At 41.2% G+C, this 22,082-nt stretch overlaps 1 protein-coding gene across 13 annotated transcripts in view; it reads right to left on the bottom strand.

Moving 5' to 3' along the window:
* ppfibp1b (PPFIA binding protein 1b) overlaps nt 1-22,082 on the bottom strand; it is a 189,397-nt gene that overhangs the window by 36,248 nt on the left and 131,067 nt on the right. For 4 of the 13 annotated variants that reach the window (XM_072484860.1, XM_072484863.1, XM_072484866.1 and 1 more), the window contains 12 exons: nt 21,215-21,307; nt 16,562-16,673; nt 15,875-15,907; nt 13,263-13,324; nt 12,442-12,526; nt 8,182-8,306; nt 6,905-7,032; nt 6,176-6,238; nt 4,766-4,826; nt 4,602-4,640; nt 4,246-4,275; nt 575-749 (listed from right to left, as the gene is read on the bottom strand). In XM_072484860.1, the coding sequence (XP_072340961.1) occupies nt 575-749; nt 4,246-4,275; nt 4,602-4,640; nt 4,766-4,826; nt 6,176-6,238; nt 6,905-7,032; nt 8,182-8,306; nt 12,442-12,526; nt 13,263-13,324; nt 15,875-15,907; nt 16,562-16,673; nt 21,215-21,307 (1,006 nt within the window). The remainder of the gene's footprint in view (nt 1-574; nt 750-4,245; nt 4,276-4,601; nt 4,641-4,765; nt 4,827-6,175; nt 6,239-6,904; nt 7,033-8,181; nt 8,307-12,441; nt 12,527-13,262; nt 13,325-15,874; nt 15,908-16,561; nt 16,674-21,214; nt 21,308-22,082) is intronic. The other 9 variants (XM_072484865.1, XM_072484869.1, XM_072484872.1 and 6 more) reach the window with 6 other exon arrangements.

Raw genomic sequence — 22,082 nt, 5'->3', positions numbered from 1 at the left:
TTCCTGGCTTGGGTCACTATTGGTGCGGAGCCTGCACGTTCTCCTCGTGCCTGTGTGGGTTTCCTTTGGGTGCTCCAGTTTCCTCCCGCAAGTCCCAAAAGACGTGCTTGTTAGGTGAATTGGGCATTCTGAATTCCTCCTCAGTGTATCCGAACAAGTGCCGAAATCTGGCGACTAGGGGATTTTCACAGTAACTTTATTGCAATGTTAATGTAAACCTGCTTGTGACACTAATAAAGATTATTATAGATGCCTTTAATTTGAATGTTACTTATACAGTTGCCTTGGGGTTTATGGTGCATAGAGTTGGTGTTCAATTCCCAACTTGCAAAATGTGAAAGTTAAATAAATCTAATTTGTGCTGGTAGCAGAAAGAGACTCTTAAAGTAGCCAGTCAGGAACAAAACAGGCTGATTCGTTAATGTCCATCTCTCCCAACCTGACCTGTATGCAACTCCAGACCCACATTATGTACTTGACTCAATGTCCTGGGGGTGGGCAATAAATCCTGCCCTGCCTATGTCACCCACATGCCAAACACCATTTTTTTATTGAACCACTTGTGCTCACTTACCCAGATTAGGCGCACTAGCTGTTCGTTTGCCACCTTTTAGCTTGAAGAATCCACGGCCAAAAGAGGCTCTGGCCTTCTTAGAGGCTGCACTATCATCATCCAGTGAATTCTGATGCCCAGTTGGTGGCTTTGGTGGCAGAGCGGTGAACTTACTGATCTCCATACACGCTTTATTCTGGATGGTTTTAGATAATGGTAAAGTTTAGGGCCCAGGAATATCTTGTGTCAGCAAAATTATAAGCATTTCATCAGAACAAATGCTGGGAATTTTAAACCTGACTTTGATAAATTATGTTAGATCCCCAAAAACTTGCATTATATAATAAACGGGATCCTCCAGAATAAGAAAATATAATTTACTCCTATTAAAGCATACCAAAACACAACAAAGTGGATTCCGCTAAACTGCGAGGCTATACAAGTTATGCAAAGTTACATACATACCTGTCAGACAATGAATACCAATTTATAAATGTTTTCTGGGACTTGGGGTTAAAGCCAATCAGACTGCTAGAATGACTGTCTGACAGATGCAAGAGTGCCAAATGAAATAAGGATGTCAAATTTAGACCCAGTGGAGCAAAGGGAAGGGTATGATGGCCAATACCACAGTTGCCAGGCTGTGTTGGGAAATTGAACTCAGTTGTCTGGTAATTTGTCAACTGGATGAAAAAACAAGTAATAATCCCAGAGTCAGATTAATGGAAGATGCAGGTTGGGATATATAGTTGTGAATTGACGAAATAAGTTCGGTGAAACCATGTTGTAAAAATAAATCCAGCATAAATTATGATTTGGGGAGCTCAAGGAATGGGGATGGGCTGGTGAGGATAAAGGCAGTCTCCGAGTGGGGAGAGTTTCGAGTTTGCTTTGTTTAACCCCCGGGAAATGCCTTTAGATATATGCAGGTGAGGGCTTTTGTGAGGCGACAGGTGAGGGAATTCCCGTTGCTCCCGGCACAAGAAGTTCAAGATAGGATGATCTCGGGTGTATGGGTCGGGGAGGAAAAGGTGTCGGAATTACGAGGAGTTGAAAGAAGAGGAGGAAGCGCTGGTGGAAGAGTGGAAGGGTAAATGGGAGGAGGAGCTGGGGGAGGAGATCGAGGAAGGTCTGTGGGCTGATGCCCTAGGTAGGGTTAATTCCTCCTCCTCATGTGCCAGGCTCAGCCTGATACAATTTAAGGTGGTCCACAGAGCGTACTTGACGGGGGCGAGGTTGAGTAGGTTCTTTGGGGTGGAGGACAGATGTGGAAGGTGCTCAGGGAGCCCGGCGAACCATATCCATATGTTTTGGTCATGCCTGGCACTAGAGGGGTTCTGGAGAGGAGTGGCGGGAGCAATATCTCAGGTGGTGAAAGTCCGGGTCAAGCCAAGCTGGGGGCTAGCAATATTTGGAGTAGTGGACAAACCGGGAGTGCAGGAGGCGAAAGAGGCCGGCATTCTGGCCTTTGCATCCCTGGTAGCCCGGCGAAGGATCTTGCTAATGTGGAAGGAGGGGAAGCCCCCCAGCCTGGAGGCCTGGATAAATGATATGGCTGGGTTCATAAAGTTGGAGAGGATTAAGTTCGCCTTGAGAGGGTCTGCGCAGGGGTTCTACAGGTGGTGGCAACCGTTCCTCGACTATCTCGCGGAGCGTTAGAGGAAGGTCGGTCAGCAGCAGCAGAAACTTTTTTGGGGTGGGGGGGGGGGGGGGGGAGACTGCCTGGGAGGGTGGATGAGCAAGAGATAACATGAAGGGTTGGGGAAACTGGCATGTACCGGGGGGGGGTGTATTGTTTGTAAGGGAGAAAAGTTGTGTTAAAAAACTTTAATAAATATATATATATTTTAAAAGTGTTAGCTTTGTTTATGACGAGTGAAGGCAGAGAGACCCCCCAGAGCCCTCATTGTCCACAGTACTGTCAGCTGGAGGTTTCAGCAAAAAAGGCATCAGCAGATGTTACAAATGGACAACACACATACTGATGAAAGGTGGAGGTTTTGGGAGAGTTGGAAGGTCAGCTCAAGTCCAATAAAACACTGCCCACACCAGCAGCAATACATTCAAGAACTTCCACAATAATAAGTGCACCCCTTTTTAACCAGCACAATTAGACTTGTTAACAACAAAACATTCGTCCAGATTGCAGTCAGAATCATGCAAGAAGTTAGTTTATAGGAAAAAGAAAATAGAAGTTATAAAATGCAATAAAGGGGTATTTAGCATGGAGACCACTGTACTTTAAAAGTATCGACATTCAAAGGGCACCCTAACCCCTAACCGCCCCCCCCCACCCCCCATCCCCAGCTTCAAAATTTAAATATACACTATCTTTTTTTTTTTTTTTTTTTTTTTTTTTTTTTTTTTTTTATAGTACACTATCTTTTGTTTTGTACAGATTTGAAAATGATAAATTCTATTTGAAATACATTCTCCCCCTTTTGCCTAGATAATGAGAAACTATAACTGCAAGTCAGGTTAAGTCAGCAGCGCTGTACTGTCCAAATTTGTGCTATGGTTCAACTACTTACCACATGATAACCTAATTTTACAAAGTACAGCTACAATTACACAGCATTTATCTATTTCTTTTTTAATTTTAGAGTACCCAATTATTTTTTTCCAATTAAGGGGCAATTTAGCGTGGCCAATCCACCTACCCTGCACATCTTTGTGTTGTGGGGGTGAGACCCACACAGATACAGGAAAAATGTGCAACTCCACACGGACAGTGGCCTGGGTCCGGGATCGAATCCGGGAACTCAGCGCCGTGAGGCAGCAGTGCTAACCACTGAGCCACTGTGCCGCTTACAGCATTTATCAATAATAATAATAATCTTTATTATCTTTTAAACTGTTTGAATGTGTACATATTTTAGACTGCAGGGTTTTTTCCCCTTTCTATTGAAATGCTTTTGTTAGCTTGCATAAAAAGTGAAACTTTTGTAAGAGTCCTTCCTGTTTATTTATTTTTTTGTCATTTCTTTTATTTTATTGTTTTTGGCCTGTGGACACATAATCGGAATATGCCTGTAAGCCAACGAGTGCTTGCCAGGACAGTGTTGCAGGTTTTGAATTTTAGAGAGGAGAAACCAGACTCGTCAATGCGGAGTGAATCTTAAGAACTGGTTTTGGAGCAGTTGGTTTGATTCGCTAACTGGCAACCTGTGGGCTGGCCAGGGACAGTCTTCTGCCTGACAACAGATTGTTATTTTTCTCCAGAGGAACTGTGTTTCTCCCTCTCTTTGCTGCCATCTCCGTGGGTCTGCAGTGAATTACAAGCTGAAGGAAAAGAAACTACCGAACTGAAGGCCTAACCTTGAGAAAGAAACTAACTGGAAGATATCCATCTGAATCAAAGATCCTTATCCTTTTATCTTATATTTTCTTCACCTCTCAACCATCCTTTTCCCTGTTTTTATTTATATATGTCTATGATATATCTATGAATATCTCTACACATATCTATTTCTATATATAATTACTGTTAATAATAAGAGGTTACTTGTGTTGATATTTTACAAAGCTGGTGAATGGTTATAAATGCCAACAAGCATCAGTAACGCAATTCATGGAAACCTTGATCACAGCAATACAAGCATATACTGGGACAAGATCAGAAACTAATTACAACCAAATAGGATTGAAACACATACTTTTCCACCCAATTAACAACACTGTTCACAGCTAACCTTAATCAAGAGCAAAATGTTCCCTGCCAGCTGAAAATGTAATAGATGAAGAGTTGGAGACAAAGAGAAAAAAAGAGTAGCATTAGAACAGACAGAAACGTCCCTACATCAGTAAGTTGGGTACAAAATATACACGGTGGCACTCTTACAGCTGATAGTCAGTTTACAACTGGAATGTATTAATACTACAGCAATTAACAGTGCAGATAGTTCTGTTCAATTTCTTAATTAAAACAAGCTTATTAATTTTATCAAGGCAAATTGATAGAAATTGGATTACACAGCTGAGTCTAGATCACCCCGAGCACCTTTGTCTCAAACAAATTTACCAAACGCGTGCGACACTGGAAACCTACCTCCAAAGGGCTCTGTTGAGCAGGTTCCATGGATAATTTCTGTTCAAAAGGCAACGGGTAACAAATTTAAAATCTATACACAACAGAGTGCAGCTGAATGGCCAGTTGGCATTACAAAAATATTAACATTTTCATAATTTGAAATGAGGTGAAACAATGCAAACCTTGTGATCCTCCTCCATTCTCAGGTTCTCCTGACTACCAAACTTGTGTACATCTGATAATCTGCAATAAAACATTAGGGAACTGGTTTCACTATGCAGCATCACAATCCAAAATTAATTCCAATTCTGTAAGCTCCCAAGCAACTGAGGACAGAGTAAAGAAAGGAAACAAGAACAGAGTATTGGAAATCAGGAACATCTGTGAACAGCAAAATACAGTTAGCATTCAAGATCATGACCCAAATTGTTGCCAAACCTGCTGAGTATTTGAAGCACCCACCCACAGTAATTTGCTACAGGAAGTGATCAAGCCTCTGGAATATTTTGAGGGATTTGATGAAGGTGGTTTCAGCATTTAACCAGGGCTGTTTATAGTCTATTCCAAACTTCCTTGGATGAATGCAGCTCCACCACACAAGAAGCTCGACACCATCCAGGATAAGCATCCCACTTGACTGGTACCCCACCTAGTACCTACATTCACTCCTTCCAACAATGCACTTTGGCAGTAGTGTATACCATGTACAAGATGCACTGCGGCAAGTAGTCAAGCCACTTCTGACAGCACCATCCAAAATTACCTGGACAGAAAAAGCCAGCATGGGAATATCACCACCTGCAAGCTCCCAAAGTGATGCATCAGATGAGAAACTTGGGAACTGGAGTTTTTCGCCTTCAAAAAAGCTGGAGAGGAGATTTGAGAATTATGGAATGGTTGGAGCACAGAAGGCGGCCATTTAGCCACTTATACCGGCGCCAACTCTCTGCAGGAGTTGCTCAGCTAGTCCCACTCCCCTACCTTTACACCGTAGCCCAGCAGATTTCTTTCTATTTAGATACTGACCCAATTCCCTTTTGATTGCCATGATTGAACCTGCCGCCACCACACTTCACAGGCAGTGCATTCCAGATGCTAATCACCCATTGCGTGAAAAATGTTTTTCTTCAGGTCACCTTTAGTTCTTTTGCCAATCACTATAAATCTCTGGCCTCTAGTTCTCGATATATCTTTGAACGAACACTATAAAATCTCAACCTGAGGAACCCCCACTACTCTGTATAAACCTGTTCATATTTTTGAGGACTCTAGGCAGGGTAAACAGAACTGTTTCCATTGACAGCAGGATCAAGAACCAGAGAACTGTGATTAAAGAATCATGTGGTTATGATCTGTAACGTACTGCCCAATAGCTGGCTGGCGGCAAATTCACTTGTGGATTTCCAAAGGGAACTGGAAAAACACATGAAGGAAAAAACATGCAGGATTACAGTGAAAGGCAGGGGACCGAGACTAGCTAAACTGCTTTGCTGAGAGCTACACGGGCTTGCCAGGCTGAATGGTTACGACACGAAAAAAGACCATTTCATTCAATGATTCTCCTCATGTGTAGAAGTGCAGGGTGTACTTACATAGGACTGTCACATATGACAGTTTCTTCAACTAACGAAGAGATATCACCTGGATGTATTTCACTGTAGAAAAAAGTAAATTTACATCAGGTTTCATAGTACAATTTGCCCACTTTCCTTAGAAAAAAGGTTACATACGTTACCTGGGGAAGCGAAGCGGTGGTTTGGTATTGTCATTGGTCTAGTAATCATTCAGAGAGCCAGGGTTATGCTCTGGGGACCCAGGTTCAAATCCCACCATGGCAGATGGTGAAATTTGAATTCAATAAAAATCTGGAATTAAATATCTCATGGTGATCATGAATCATTGTCGATTATTGTAAAAGCCCATCTGGTTCACTAATGTCCTTTAGGAGAAGAAATCTGCTGTCCTTTCCTGATGTGGTCGACATGTGACTCCTAAAATGCTCTCCGAAAGGGCGGTTGGGGGTGGGCAATATATTCTGCCCCGCCAGCGACACCCACATTCCCTGAACAAAACTAATTAACACTAAGTCATGCTAATGTCAGCTCCCAGCTCATCCATAAATCTGTAATTTTTAAAATAATAAATACAATGGTACTCAAATTAGTCTTCAAATATTGCAGTTAACTTCACAAATCATCTGAAGGATATTAGTTTGTTTACTTGGGATATTAAAATACACTATCATATAGGAAGCCAATCACAGCCTTTAAAACTTCAGTTACATTCAATCCAAGTTAGGTAGCAAAGCAAAATTGTTTTACCCAATGTCAGATGTCGTTTCAACTTCAGGGTCCATCTTCTTATTGACCAGTTGAGCATGACTCTTGGGAGTAGATGAAACCACTGGAATTGGTACTTGAAGGATGCTAGTGTGGATTTCAACTGGCTCCTAAAACAAATAGCACATTATCTACTTTTCAGCCATTATATTCTTTTACCAATGTCTGTTTGCTGGTGTACTTAAACATTAAAATGCAAAAGTAGTTTTTAAAATCAGCTATAAATACATTGGAAGAAACCAGAAATCTGAACGGACTGATGACCAAACGATCTTAGTCTGCAGGTTTTTGATCAATTCTTACATTCAAGCTCCCAGCACAAATATGGTTTCCAGCAAAATTATACTCCAGAAGTACACACTTGCTATTTTATATTCAGTGCCTAGTTTTCTTTTTAATCCTAGTACAGTAAATACCACGCAATGGTTTCTTATAGTACTTGGTTTTAATTTAACCCTGTTCTTTGGATACAAATCCTAATTCAGGGCAGCACGGTAGCATGGTGGTTCGCATAATTGCTTCATAGCTCCAGGGTCCCAGGTTCGATTCCCGGCTTGGGTCTTTGTCGGTGCGGAGTCTGCACGTTCTCCCCGTGTCTGCGTGGGTTTCCTCCGGGTGCTCTGGTTTCCTCCCTGTGCAGGTTAGGTGGATTGGCCATGCTAAATTGCCCTTAGTGTCCAAAATTGCCCTTCGTGTTGGATAGGGTTACTGGGTTATGGGGATAGGGTGGGGGTGTGGGCTTGCGTAGGGTGCTCCTTCCAAGAGCCGGTGCAGACTCGATGGGCCGAATGGCCTCCTTCTGCACTGTAAATTCTATGAAATCCAAATAAATCCTGACCGGGCCAGCAAGGCCCAAATCCCATGAATACATTTTAAAATGGCAGGAAGCCATTGGCCGGCTGGCAGGACGGAAAATCCCGCTAAGGGCGGGGGTGCGCCGCACTGGGACGGAGAACCCGCTAACGGCGGGGGTGCGCCGCACTGGGACGGAGAATCCCGCCCCAGGTGCCATTCCTAACACAGCTCTAACATCACTACTTTAGTCTTTTTTCTCTTTCATCTTAATTCCATTGTCCTTGTCCTTCTCCGAAATTTATCTTTCCCAAAATACAAAAGAAATGTTTATGTTCTCCACACTGCCCCACTTTTGGGTCAATTAAAATTTAATTACCTTGCTTTATATATGATCTTTTCCAAGTTATAAATTCCTTTTACTTCCCTTTGAAATTACTCTCACACACAACTGAAAATTAACTTACTACTTCGGGCAGTCTGTCTGCTGCTGGGGATGGTGCAGTCGAAGCCAGCTCCATTTCTAACATTTCACTGGTGTTAACTCCAGTCGAATCCCCATTCAGGCTTTCATCACTGTCACCTTCTTTTACTACATTTACAATTTGGAAGGAAAGTTAACTTTTGATTTCATACTCGTACAAGATATATTCTTGCATGCTGGAGAAAATATATTCCCCATTCTAGTTATGATTCCACATCTTTCATTACTTACAAGAAATGGCACAATTATCAGTAAGTAAACACATTTAAACTTGGGAAAAGCAGATTTTAATACTTTTCAGATTTTAAATCAGTATGAAATTATGAAATGTTGCCAATTCCTTTAATCCTATACCTGTAAAGTGAAATACAAATGTCTTATTTTACGTCACTTATAATATTTCAGTTGTTGCTCTTGATCAACGAAAATGTTCCTAACATTTCATCTCAAACTTAATAGTTCCAGAATTTCATAGGATTTAGTACATCAGTGGGCAGCACAGTACTGAACAATTGGCTGAAAAGGAGGTGACAGAGAAGAGAGTTAATTTTGATTGGTGAGAATTGAAGTGCCCATTTCTTTATTCTTTCATGGGATGTGGGAGTCGCTAGCAAGATGAGAATTTTCTCCCACCCCTAATAGTCCTTTAACCGAGTCGGTTACAAGGCCATTCCACAGGGCAGTTAAAAATCAGTCACATTGCTGTGGATCTGGAGTCACATTTATACTGGACCAGCTAAGGACGGCAGATTTTCTCCTCTAAAGGACATTAGTGAATCAGCTGGGTTTTCAAGTCAATCAATGATAATTTTGAGGCCAATATTACAGAAGCCATCTTTAAATTCAACTAATTAGTCTTAAAATTCATTAGTTGCCATAGTGGGAATTGAACCCATGTGTCCAGAACATTAGCCTGGGCCTCTGGTTTACTAATCCAGTAACAGCACCACTATAACACCATCCCCGCATTTAAGCAAATCACCGAAGCTTGAGCACAAGTACCTAAATGAACAATGGACTAATGGAATATCTGCCATTATCACCAGAGGGGTTGGAATTCAAAAGTGAGAAAGTGATGTTTTCATTGTATACAGCCTTGACAGACCTCATCTTGAGCATTGCATTTGGCTTTGGGCACGGAACCTCAAGATGTTTTACTTGCAATACAACTCTGGTTCACCAGAATGAGTTAAATTATGATGACGGGTTGCATGAACTTGGTTTGCATACCCATTGAGTTTAGAACTTAAGGGTGATCTAATCAAAGTGTTTAAAACGATTAAGGGATTTGTGAGGGTAGATAAATGGAAACTACATTCTTCAGTGACAGAATATGAAGGCATAATGTAAAGATTAGAGCTAGGCCACTCAGGAGTGAAAGCTCAAAGAGCTGAATGATCTTCTCCATTTCCTATGTTCCGAATGTAAGCCAGGAATACATATGTTCAATCATATGTCTGGAAGAGGATAGATAGGCTCAATATCTTGAATCTGATTTTTTGGGGGGAAAACGTTTTTAGTCTCCATTTTCACATTTTCTTCAAAATTTACACCCCACCAACAAGCAGTAAACGGTAACAAATACAAAGTCAATTCCATTATCAACAACAATGATCCCATCCTCCCACCACCCAAAACAACGACCCCTCTGGCAATATAAGCATCAAATAAAACAAACCCTCCCACGGTGGGACAAACAAAGGAGAAAAAAAAAGGAAAAAAGAATCAGGAATCGCCTATGGTCACCGTTGACCTATTGAGCCCCCCCCCCAACCCCCCACCCCCCCCACTCCTCCCCCCCCCACTCACTCCCACTCCCCCACCCCCACTCCTCCCGCCCACTCCCGCCCACCCCCCCCACTCTCCCCCCCCCCACTCCCCCACTCCTCCCCCCACCCCCCCACTCTTCCCCCCCCCCCACTCACTCCCACTCCCCCACCCCCACTCCTTCCTTCTCTCCCCCCCCCCCCCCCCCCCCCCAGCCCACTCCCCCTAACATTCAATGCCATCCAATCCCGGAAAGAGTACCATTCATGACACCCATGCATTGCAAGCCCTCTCCCCCCCCCCTCCCCGACTCCCCCCCCCTCCACTTCCTTTTACAGAACTCCTCCCCCCTACCTCTGTTCTTGCCCCCCAATTTTCCACCCCGGTTAGACTCATCGGAACCTGTTCTGCCGGGCTCCAATGGCCGCAGCCCCTCCCCCCATCTCACTCCCGTTCACTGGCCGGCTTAAACCGGCCAGTGTGGCGGCCCTCACCCGGGTCTCTTTCCCCCTTGCCCGGTCCCAGGAAAGCCAAGAAATCCCCTTTAGCACACAAACCCCCTATACACACCCAAGCCCCAAAGAACCATCATTGCAAGCGAAAGTCCCATCTCTTCCCTTATCCAAGTATATACAACGTTAGCTCATTTAGCACATCCACCAACCGCAGTGCAAAAATACAGCTACATGAGGCTACATTGGTACATTCTGCCACAGTCCTTCTGCCTTCGCAAACCCCTCTGCTGCTTCCGCCGTCCCGACATAAAAGTCCTTGGATTTGTAGGTCACCCTCGGCTTAGCTGGGTATATTATGCCGCACTGCACCTTACTGATGTACAGTGCCTTCTTCACCCGGCTGAAGGCAGCCCACCTCCTCGCCAGCTCCACCGTATAGTCCTGATATATGCTTATACCAGCTCCAGCCCACTGCACCAACCGTTTCTGCTTTGCCCAGCACAGGACCTTCTCCTTCATGCTGTATCTACAAAAACACAAAGTTATTACTCTTGGCTGCTCACTCCCCTTTGGTACAGGCCTCCACGACCGGTGAGCCCAATCCAGTTCATATCGGGAGGGATCATCCCCCTCCCCAAATAGCTTTGTCGACATTGTGGCAAAATACTCAGTCGGCCTCGGGCCTTCCACTCCTTCGGGAAGACCCACAATCCTCAGATTCTGTCGCCTGGATCTGTTTTCCAAGTCGTCCATTTTGGCTCGCAGGTCCTTGTTGTTTTCCATCACTTTCCGCAGCTCCTTCCCCATCGAGGTAATTTGACCACTGCGCTGCAATAATGTCTCTTCCACTTCTTTCAGCGCCTCACCTTGCTCCCGCACCGCCGCCACTGCGCTCAATACCGCCGCCCTCACCGGGGCAATCGCTTCCTTCACCAGCATGTTCAATACCGCCCCCATCTCCTTCCTCATCGCCTCCATGTGCTTTGTGAACTGCCTTTTGAGTTCCGCGGCCATCACCGTAGTAATTTCTTCAGCCGTGGGCAATGCGGCCGCCCCTGGTGCCCCAGCCTCCACTTTTCTTTCCGTCCCCGCGGTGACCTTTCCACTCCCCAACGGACTTTCAGCTGCTTTTTTCATGGCCGTTTGTTTTTTTATACTTGTTTTCGACATTTCCCTTCACTGTGCCTTCTCCCTGCTTTTGCCGCCTCTGTAGCCCCTGGGACCGGGCATTAATCCCCGAAAATGCCATTCCCGAACGGAAGCCCTTCAAGGTGCCGCTGCCTCCCGCCCGCCGTCACCGGATGTCCCCCTTGAATTTGATTTTTAGATGTCATACTGAGAGGAAGGGGAAAAGAACCAGGAGAGTAAGCTAGGGTTCCTAATATTAATCTGTGTCTTTTTCTGAAAGTTTTCATTGGTCAGGTTATACACAGATTGCCCAACTGAGGCACTGGAGGAGGAATAATGGAATGGTACCCGAGCAAACAACATCAGAAAAGACAAAGAAATAGATTTCTATTCCTTTCTGTTCAATACTAAATTTGCCTCTTGCAGACTAAAATGAGCACAGTGTCCTTTTGGAGTGAGGTCCTCAAAAGAAACTCTCTTGTTTTAGCAACTTTACAACCTTGAGGCAATCTTCTATGTACCAATACTTTGCAACGTCCCTTCGGGAGATAAATTAACTAGGATGGGAAAAAAGAGAGATAAAGACCTTCATATTCATATGACATCTCTTCCTAGACACTCTGACCAAGACTCACCTTGGAGGAATCATGAATGTGGATCCATATTCCTACACACTGATATGTTACGAGCCACTGGGTTGCGGATTGGAAGGAAAAGCTTAAGCTTTATCAAGTGGAATTTTAAAAATTATATATCCTGTAACAATGAAAATTATATAAGGAAATTAACTACCCTACTGTCCAAATAGTGGGAGCACAAGGTGCATTTAATCAAATAGTTTAACATGAGCTACAGATCATAAATTGAACTATTAGAGAACATAGCAATTGCACCTTTCTTATGAGCCACTGACATCACCATATCCTGCACTTTTTTGTACCTATTCAAGGACTGCCGCAATTCTTCGATTTTTCGATCCTTCAAAAAGAAAATAATACTGAAAGTGGTCCTGTACACAAAATATTGCAACATTATACAAAAAATTCCAATGCCTGTTTTCCCCAAGGGTTGAAGAATGGAGTAGGACAGGGAATAGAGTAGGGTGTAAGGAGGGGGGATGTAGTGGGGAGAGATGCATTTAAATCTTCAACAGTTTGACATGGCGATCTAACATTGATACACCTTCACACCAAAAGACATCATTCAGAACCACAGTTCAAAAATATGGATTTTTTTTTTTTTTTTTTTTTTTTAAATCGAGTTTAAAAAAAGGAGAGTTGTTAACATCATACGTGGGACTGGAGATACATGTATCCCAAACAGGCTGAATGGCAAAATCCATATGGAGAACAGTGAGTCCATTGCCTGATGGACTATTGTGAACACGTTGGGATTTCATTACAATTTAGAAGCTTTGGCAGTTATATTTTAGATGTTATCCATGTTGGGATTTGAAATCAGAACCATTTAGTTGCTGGTCTAACACCGTGACCACAAAACTACTTTAATTATCCCCCCCCCTTCCGAATTTGTCTTACCCAACAGCATCATGGGAGCTATCTTCACCACATGGATTGCAGCAATCAAGACAGCACTGATCGTCACCTTCTGAAGAGCTACTAGGGATGGGCAATAAACACTGGCCTTGCCAGTGACACCCACATCCCACAAATCATAAGAAAAAGTCAAGTCAGAAGGAAATCATAGGACCTACCTTCTCTTCATTTGCTGCCATCAGCGACTCAACCGCTTTCTTCATTTTATGCACTTCAAGATCTGAAAATGACAAAAGGAACGGCATTTAACATGCTACTTCTACATTTTTATGCCCCAATGAACACTGAAACCATGCTGCCATGCCACATTCGGTACTTGCATTGTGAAAATATAACCAGCAACATTCTTCAAAAGAGAGCCTCTAAACAGTTGGTTGCATATTTATTGAAAATCAAGCAGCGCAATATTAACCTTTAAACATAGCATTAGGTAAAACCAAAATGGATGCTTGCTGCAAATGGAATTTGAAAATGCATATTTCAAGAAAGCGTTGATGTAAATGCATATTTCAAGCTAAGAAACAAAATTATAAATACATTCATAACCACTGCAAAAAGTTATAATAAATGTTTTTCTTTCAAAAAGAGCATTAAGATTCTGAAGTTTTTCACCAACACATTTTTTATAGCTGCTGTTTTTCCAATATGAACATTGTACTTTTAATGAGGAATGAAAATTAGGAAGCGGTTGCCGCAGCATAATTCGGTTCGGTGCATGAACGGAAAATTAAAACTAAGGTTCAAAGAGGGCTGGAAAAAGGCAACATTCCACGAGGCAAGAGGTTCTGGCCCAAATTAACTAGGTGAAGTTCGCAAACAAGTTGATACATTTGAAGATTATCTGTTGTTAATCTGAATTACACTGGAGTACAAAATGTTAATTCTCAGAAGGGGGAAGAGAGATGCATTGAAGTATAAAGTTCGATGGAGAAACAAAAGAGATAAAAGTAAACTAAAACTTAGAAAGGAAGACATATTATATAGGTAAGGCCAACAATAGAAATAGTAAAGGATTTTATAAACAAATAAAAAGTAAATGAATAATTAAAAGAACTATCCACGATGGTGAGTTTAGTTGTGGAGGATTAGGGTTTGACAGAGTGACTAAGTAAATACTGGTTTTACAAATGAGGAAAATTTTCAAAACTCCAATGTGGATAGATCAGTGGTTTGATGCTGTTAAAATACGCAAATTGCAAAATTGGAATAAGGAATGACCAAGATGTCCCCTTTGGACAAGCCAAGCAATGATAGATCAGTGAGTTGATCTTTATACTCATGCTCTTAAAATCCTTAGATAAAATTAATGAATATTTTGATTAAGTAGAGCCAGCACGACCTTGATAAAGGGAAGAATGCCTGAAATAGGCACAGTATGGGATAAATGAGAAAGATTGGCTGAAAAGGCAAGCAACTGGAGAAATAAAGCCTAGATCATAATATAAATAAAATGCAACTCGCTGTTCTGAATTATTCAAGGACATCACCTATAAAAGAAATTCTAATTGACCATATTCAGTACTAAAATCTTGCAGAACCAGTATTTGAAAAATTATAGAAACTACTCAAGCCTTTCAATGAGAGTCCATCACACGAACCTGCCTCCCATCCATTGACTCCATCTACACCTCCCTGCCTGGGGAATGCGGGCAGCATAATCAAAGACCCCTCCCACCCGGCTTACTCACACTTCCAACTTCTTCCATTGGGCAGGAGATACAGAAGTCTGAGAACACGCACAAACAGACTCAAAAACAGCTTCTTCCCCGCTGTTACGACTCCTAAATGACCCTCTTATGGACTGACCTCATTAACACTACACCCCTGCATGCTTCATCTGATGCCGGTGATTATGTAGTTACATTGTATACCTTGTGTTGCCCTATTATGTATTTTCTTTTATTCCTTTTTCTTCCCATGTACTTAACGATCTGTTGCGTTGCTCGCAGAAAAATACTTTTCACTGTACCTAGGTACACGTGACAATAAACAAATACAAATCCAAAAAAAGACCATTGACTCCATTTCAAACTAAAAATATATTTGAAGAGCAAAGCCCTCTAATCCCACCATAAACACTGCTGCCTTGCCACTGACTCAACTGCAAGGCATCTGGGACTTTGTTACCTAAACCTAATGTTCTATGATAAAGTTATCAGAAACAAGTTCATGATTCCTTTGTTGATGAATAAATATTACATTACATTTGGCATAATTAAGAGTGTTTGCAGCACAGTGAAGTGTAATGAGCAGCCATGCAAGGGTATAAAATACAAAACAGCACAAAACCAAAACAAGGACTCATCTGTAACCTTTAGCATGAAGAGATTTAAATGTTCATTAACTACTGGAAAAGGCATAGGTGTAAATTGCCTCTATCAATTTCAGTTGTATTTAGCACAAATAATGAATCCACAGACTTATCATGCGATCTCTAGATGCATTCAAGGCAAAATTGGAGGATTGAGGCAATTATTCTCAATTTCCCACCCTCAGCACGTAATAACACTCAAAGAGGGATTTCTGTAACCAGTACATTTTTCAGTTTAAATATGTCAAGCAGATTTGATGCAGGATGTACAAAACTACTTCTTCCAAATTCTCAAATTTGACCTCTTACTCCAATGCTACAACTCAAGATTACAGATGATGAAGAAAAAAGGTTTCTCAATCGAGCATGCAAATTGCTGCAATAGCAATAGCATAACATCACCCATAGGCACTGGATGCAATCATTACGCATTCACATAATGAGACACCAAGACCTTACTTTTCTCCTTCAGCTTCTTTTTATAACTTTCCTCTGTGCAGGAAATTCACACAGGTCATGTAATATAGGCACAAGAAAAAAAGTAGTCTTGTTAGTTTACCAAAAAAAGGGCAAATTTAAAACCACATTAAATACATGAATATTTCCAGCTGCGAAGGAGCACATTCCAAATCTTTCAAAATGCAGAACCCGACCTGCAGCATGAGGACAAAAATCTATATTTATTTTTGCCAATGGTCGTCATGCAACTAGATAGGCAGATTATTAACCCGCAGATCTTTGGTCAAATTAGACAAAACTCCGATAAAATCAACTTAGATGGATTTGGTACAAAAAAATTGAATTGGTAATGTAAATGTTAAGTTATAATAAAAGTTGAGAAAGTGTCCGAAATGTCATTGAAACAGAAATATTTGCGGACAGGAATTATACGTCTTACACAAGGCTTTTAATATATTATTTATTATACATAAAATGGATGCACAATAAATGCTGGCTTCATCAGTGACACCCACATCATGAGAATGAATAGAAATATATGCAAAAACAAATGAATTGTAGATGGTATATGGGACTTGAAAATTATCCAGTTATAAAGGAGCAGGGAATTGCTCTATTTAAAATACAAACTTAAGTCAACACCTCTGAATTTTCTAACACCGATGATCAAGGAATTATACCTCTTACCTGTTCCACTGTCACTTTCATCTATTTCAGTTTTGAAACACATTTCTGAGCACAGTCTTTTGATCTCCGTATCTTTCTGCTCCAATTGTTCCTTCAGCTGCACCAGCTCATCCTACATCACAACAAAGAATAATGTCTTTAGCGGTGATTGCACAACACAAATAATAAAATGATTGCAGTCTTTTAAGTGGCTTAAGAGCCCCCTGTCTACTCTTCACATTGCAGCCAAGTGTAACAGCATAATCAACAAGAGAGATTTAAATTGAATTTGGCGAACATTCTTAAGATGGAAAACATATTTCTTTGCCAAGCAATGTCCAAGTTAGGAACAGGAAGAGGCCATTTGACCTTTGAGCCTGCTCCACTATTTGATAAGATCACAGTTGATCTGATTGTGTTTGTAATTGCACTTTCCTGTCTGCCCCTCCCATAACCCTCAACTCTCCTGTATACAGTACTTCCAGATGCAGTTTTACTAGGCTATGTACAAATGCAGTAAAACTTCCTGACTTTAATATTCTATTCCGCTGGAAATAAATACAAATATTCCATTTTCCTTCCTAATTACTGCTGTACCTGCATACTAACATTTTGTGATTCACGTACCAGGGCACCCAGATCCCCCTCTGCCAGCGAGTTCTACAATCTCTCCTCTATTAAATAGTAAACCTCTTTTCTATTCTTCCTGTCAAATGGACAAGTTCACATTTTCTTACATAGTCCATCTGCCAATTTTTTGCCCATTCACTTATCACTATCCCTTTGTCGGCTCTTTGCCTCCTCTTTCCAACTTATTTTCCTACCTAGCTTGATGTCATCAGCAAATTAAGCTATCATACTTTTGGTCCCTTCTGTTACGATCCAGTTGACGTTATAACTGGACAGGAAAATCCCAGAACGGAATCCTGGCTCCAAGATCGTAACTTAAACTTTGTTTTACAAAAACTGAATAACCGGGGCGGCACGGTGGCACAGTGGTTAGCACTGCTGACTCAGCGCCAGGGACCCAGTCCAGCCTTGGGTGACTGTGTGGAGTTTGCAAACTCTCCCCCATGTCTGAGTAGGTTTCCTCCAGGTGCTCCGGCTTCCTGACACAGTTCAAAGATGTGCACGTTAGGTGGATTGGCAGTGCTAAAATTGCCTCTTCAGTGTCATAAAGGTTAGTTGGGGTTATCGGGTTATGGGGATAGAGAGAGGGCATGGGCATAGGTAGGGTGCTCTTTTGGATGGTCGGTGCAGACTCAATGGGCCGAATGGCCTCCTTCTGCACTGTAGGGTTTCTATGATCAGCTACAGGACTGCCAATTAGATTTTAACAACAGAAAATGTTAAACATGAAAAGCTTAACTATACTACAATACTCCTCAACTCCCCCTTATCTTCACAAATGTACACGGATTTTAAAGATAACACAGGTTACACAAAATCTCTTTTGCTGTAATGTTCACAATAAACCCAATCCATTTAAACCCATGGCTAACTGTGATCAGACAACACCCCACTCTGCAACCAAAGGACAGGTGCCACTCAATCAATTTTCCATGGATTTATCCTCAAATGCCCCCAGATGATTGTCATAGGTGTTTTCAAATTCCATTTAAAAAGGCACACTTGAAAATCTTCTTCCATATCAATGCTTTTTCTTAGCTGTTTTCATCAAGGATCCACCTCCAGGTTTCCTCACTATTCTGTCAAACAAGGTGTCTCCTCCAGGTTTTCCAACTGTCCTTTCAGGATTCCTCCAACTTGCATTGCCGCAGTATCCAAACTGCTACACAAAATTCAGGTACTCAGTCCCCAACAGAATACTATTACTTCAGAAACTGGAAATAACACCAAAACTTACAATCGCTTCCTTTTTGTGGCTTTTCTATAGTCAACCTCATCAGCTCTTCGCTTCCTAGCCTTCCTACCCTAAAAGTGCCCTTTGTTGCTGAGCAATATCTTTCCTTCTCCAAGCTTTATTTTTCACGCTGTAAACTTTCTCAACACAATAGAAACCAGTTTTAACTGCAACCAAAACTTCAGGTGCAAATACCTGTCTAACATGAATTTAACCATTGATTTACCCTTCCTTAAACAGAACTATTAAATTAAACCCACTTAAATTTATACCTTATTTTGAATATTCAAGAATACAAATATAGATTCCTTAAAACTACTTCTGTTTTGATACTTCATCCAAGTCATTGAAATAGATTATAAAAAGTTGAGGCTCTAGCACTGATGCCTGTGGCACTCCACTCCATAGCTTGCCAGCTTGAAAATGATCCATTTATTTCTATTCTCTGCTTTCTGGCCAACCCTCCATTGATAGGTCATCCCCTAAAAGCATCACAAACTTTTATTTTGTGTAGTAACCATTGATATGGCATCTTATCAAATGCCTTTTAGAAATCTGGGTACGCCACATCTACAGATTCCCCTTTATCCAGCTTGCTTGTTACTTCCTCAAGAACTCTAACTTAATTAAACCTGATTTCACTTTCACAAAACCATGTTCACACTGCCTGAACCCATTATGATTTTCTAATTATACCACTACAGCCTCCTTAATAATCGATTCGAATAATTTCCCTATGACAGACGTTGGGCAAACTGGCCCATAGTTTCCTATTTTCTGTCTGCCTCCTTTTTTGGATAAAGAGCTTTCATCTGCTATTTTCCAATTTACTGGGTCCCTTCCAGAATTCAAGGAATTTTGGAGATTATAACCAATGCCTCTATTGCGGCTGCCACTTCTTTTAAGACTCAAAGGTGCAGGCCGTCAGATTAACCTTTAGGTCTAACGGTTCACAGTAGGATAGTCAGGGAACATTTTTCAAAAATACCTTTAATGCCATTGAGCAAGATAAGCTAACCCAAGTCATTCCTTAGTCTCTCTTTCCCACCCATCCTATCCTCGCATATATACCATAGAACTTTATCACATGGTATTCCAAGAAGCAATAGGTAAATGAACTCAAATTTCTTTGGTTAGAAATCGACCTTTAACAAACTGCTAATAATAAAATGAAAATTCAAAAACCTCTTGCAATAAATCCCCCAAATCTCCAGGCTTGTACTACATAAATGTTGCAAAGATTCCAGATATATGCACTAGAATTCCTATGAAATAGATTTTGTCCAACACTTCTCTAGCCTAATAAACGATAAAAGCAAATTACTGCGGATGCTGGAATCTGAAATCCAAAGAGAAAATGCTGGAAAATCTCAGCAGGGGTCTGGCAGCATCTGTAAGGAGAGAAAAGAGCGAACATTTCGAGTCCAGATGACCCTTTGACAAAGGGTCATCCGGACTCGAAACGTTAGCTTTTTTTGTTAGCGCCACCATGCTGCCCCTGGTGGTTATATTATTATACAACGAGCACTTACCTATTATCAATGTTAAGTTAATGGGCTCTGATATAGATCCCTTTTTAAATATATAGATTTATGTTTGCTTGCTTCTAGTCCTGCAGAGCATCATAAATACCCAATGGTTCATTAGTGCAACTGATGGAGGATGAGGCCTCTAAACTTTGAAGCCACCCGACATTTTGTAACTTATCTTTTGTGATCCTGACCAGTCCAATGTTCTATGTATGGGGGGATTGAGACTCGAGTTGCGCTAAGTCTAACAATATATCGTATCAATGTAGCATTGCTGCCTAAAGCTTGCTTCATTGCTCGGGGAAGATGAGGAGAATAGCTCCCGTACCTTGCCTGAATTTTCAAAAAGTATTTTTCCTCCACTATTTGTCACTTCAGGACATCACCATTACTTGAGACTGGAGAATAGAGGGCAAATGATTAGGCTGTCCACTGGATAGAGATGTTCTCTCCTCCTCCGCCACCCCGCCCCTTCCACATTCTTGAATTCTGACCACAAAATGGCATTTAGCTAAAAATGTCCAACATCTGCTAAATAAACATTTTTTGCACTTTAACAAAAATCATATGTTGGACAGGAACTTTGGTGGTAAGGATTGCCCACCCCAGTTTCAGAATGTATTAAAGCTGTTGAATTTTCATAGGATTATACTTTTGTGTAAAACGGCCCGAGTAAGTTATAAGTCTGCACACCAAATTGAGATGCAAGTTTAGAAAAAACGATATGGGCAAATCAAAACTCCAGAACGGAGTGGACATCGATAGCAACTAATTCTCATCAGTATACCATACATTAAAAAAATTAAATTATACACGAGCTTTCAGTAAAGAAATTGAATCTTCAACATCATTTTCTTACTGGATTAAATCAAAAAGCTTTTGAAAACAACTTTGCTAATAACACATGCAGACAGGTGGAATACATCAAATTACGATAAATACGAATGCACAGACATAATGCAAGAGTTCGACAGAACCAGAGGTGAAAAGCATTGCATGCTGAAAAAGCAGAACAGAGTGTCAGAACAGAGATTGCATATTCCATAATTGCTGCATTATGCTTACGTTACCTAGGATTTTTTTTAATTTTTATAAATGGAGCTATTTTAGAAAAACAAGGCTGTGCAAAAAAACAATCATCAGGAATCACAGTTCCATGCAAAAAGGTTATTTTAATTCCTTTCAATCTTTTCAAAGACACACATGTATGGACAGAAACACACAGTAAAACAGTTCAGGCAAACGTTACAGCACAGCTTTATAAGCCAAAACCCACCACACCTTTACTGCTTGAGATTTTTGTTCCATTCGCTGCTTCTCGTACTGCATCTGACCAACCTTGATTTTCAGGCTAGAGAGCTTAGCCATTAATGACTGGTAGAAATGAGGGAATACAAAAATAGAAAGCTAGAGGCTGAAAGAGGCAAAGCTGGAGTACCTGAGGTATACTGCTCAGAAGCATCATTCCACTATTTGCAGAACAGTAGCTCTTTAAATATTTACACAAATATGCATCAGTCTTTCAAACACAAGAATCCTAAGCAAAGAATATTTGTAGGGAATGGCGCATTAAACAAATCCTTTTAATGCCTGAAACCACATCCCTTGGAAGTTTGATGAGTTCTACTGGATGTTAGTCCACAAAGTATATCATGAGTTTGACCTGGTTTTCTTCATGACAGAGTCAAAGTAAGTATTCACCAAGGAGATAACATGCATCATTAGCCTTTATCCAATCAAGAACATGCCTACTGTTGTGGGTCCCAGCTGCTATATTGGCAATTTGTTAGTAAAGACCTAGCAAAATGGGAAAGTTTCTCACACAAAACCACCAAGAAAAGATGAAAATAGAATTGTGAAGGATGAGAGAGGGAAAAACTGGAGATCCTCGAGCTTTTTTATATCTTATTTTACAAAACACATGCATCGCCCTATCACAGTAACAGAACACCTCCAGGCATCTCAATGGCATTTTTTGAGTAACCACAGTATCACAGACTGGATGTTTTAATTTATTTAGAAAAAAAAAACCTCATCTCAGGGTTAAAATGCCAACACTCTAGATATTAGCATCAGGGCTAAAACTTTACGACATATAAAGTTTAACTTAAGTTAACAAACTACAAAAAAAATGTAGGTTCAGAGTCAG

Source organism: Scyliorhinus torazame, chromosome 19 (assembly GCF_047496885.1).
Source record: "Scyliorhinus torazame isolate Kashiwa2021f chromosome 19, sScyTor2.1, whole genome shotgun sequence".
Taxonomy (NCBI): Eukaryota; Metazoa; Chordata; class Chondrichthyes; order Carcharhiniformes; family Scyliorhinidae; genus Scyliorhinus; species Scyliorhinus torazame.
Note: the sequence above shows the minus strand (reverse complement) of the source record. Positions and strands in the feature narration are given on the sequence as shown.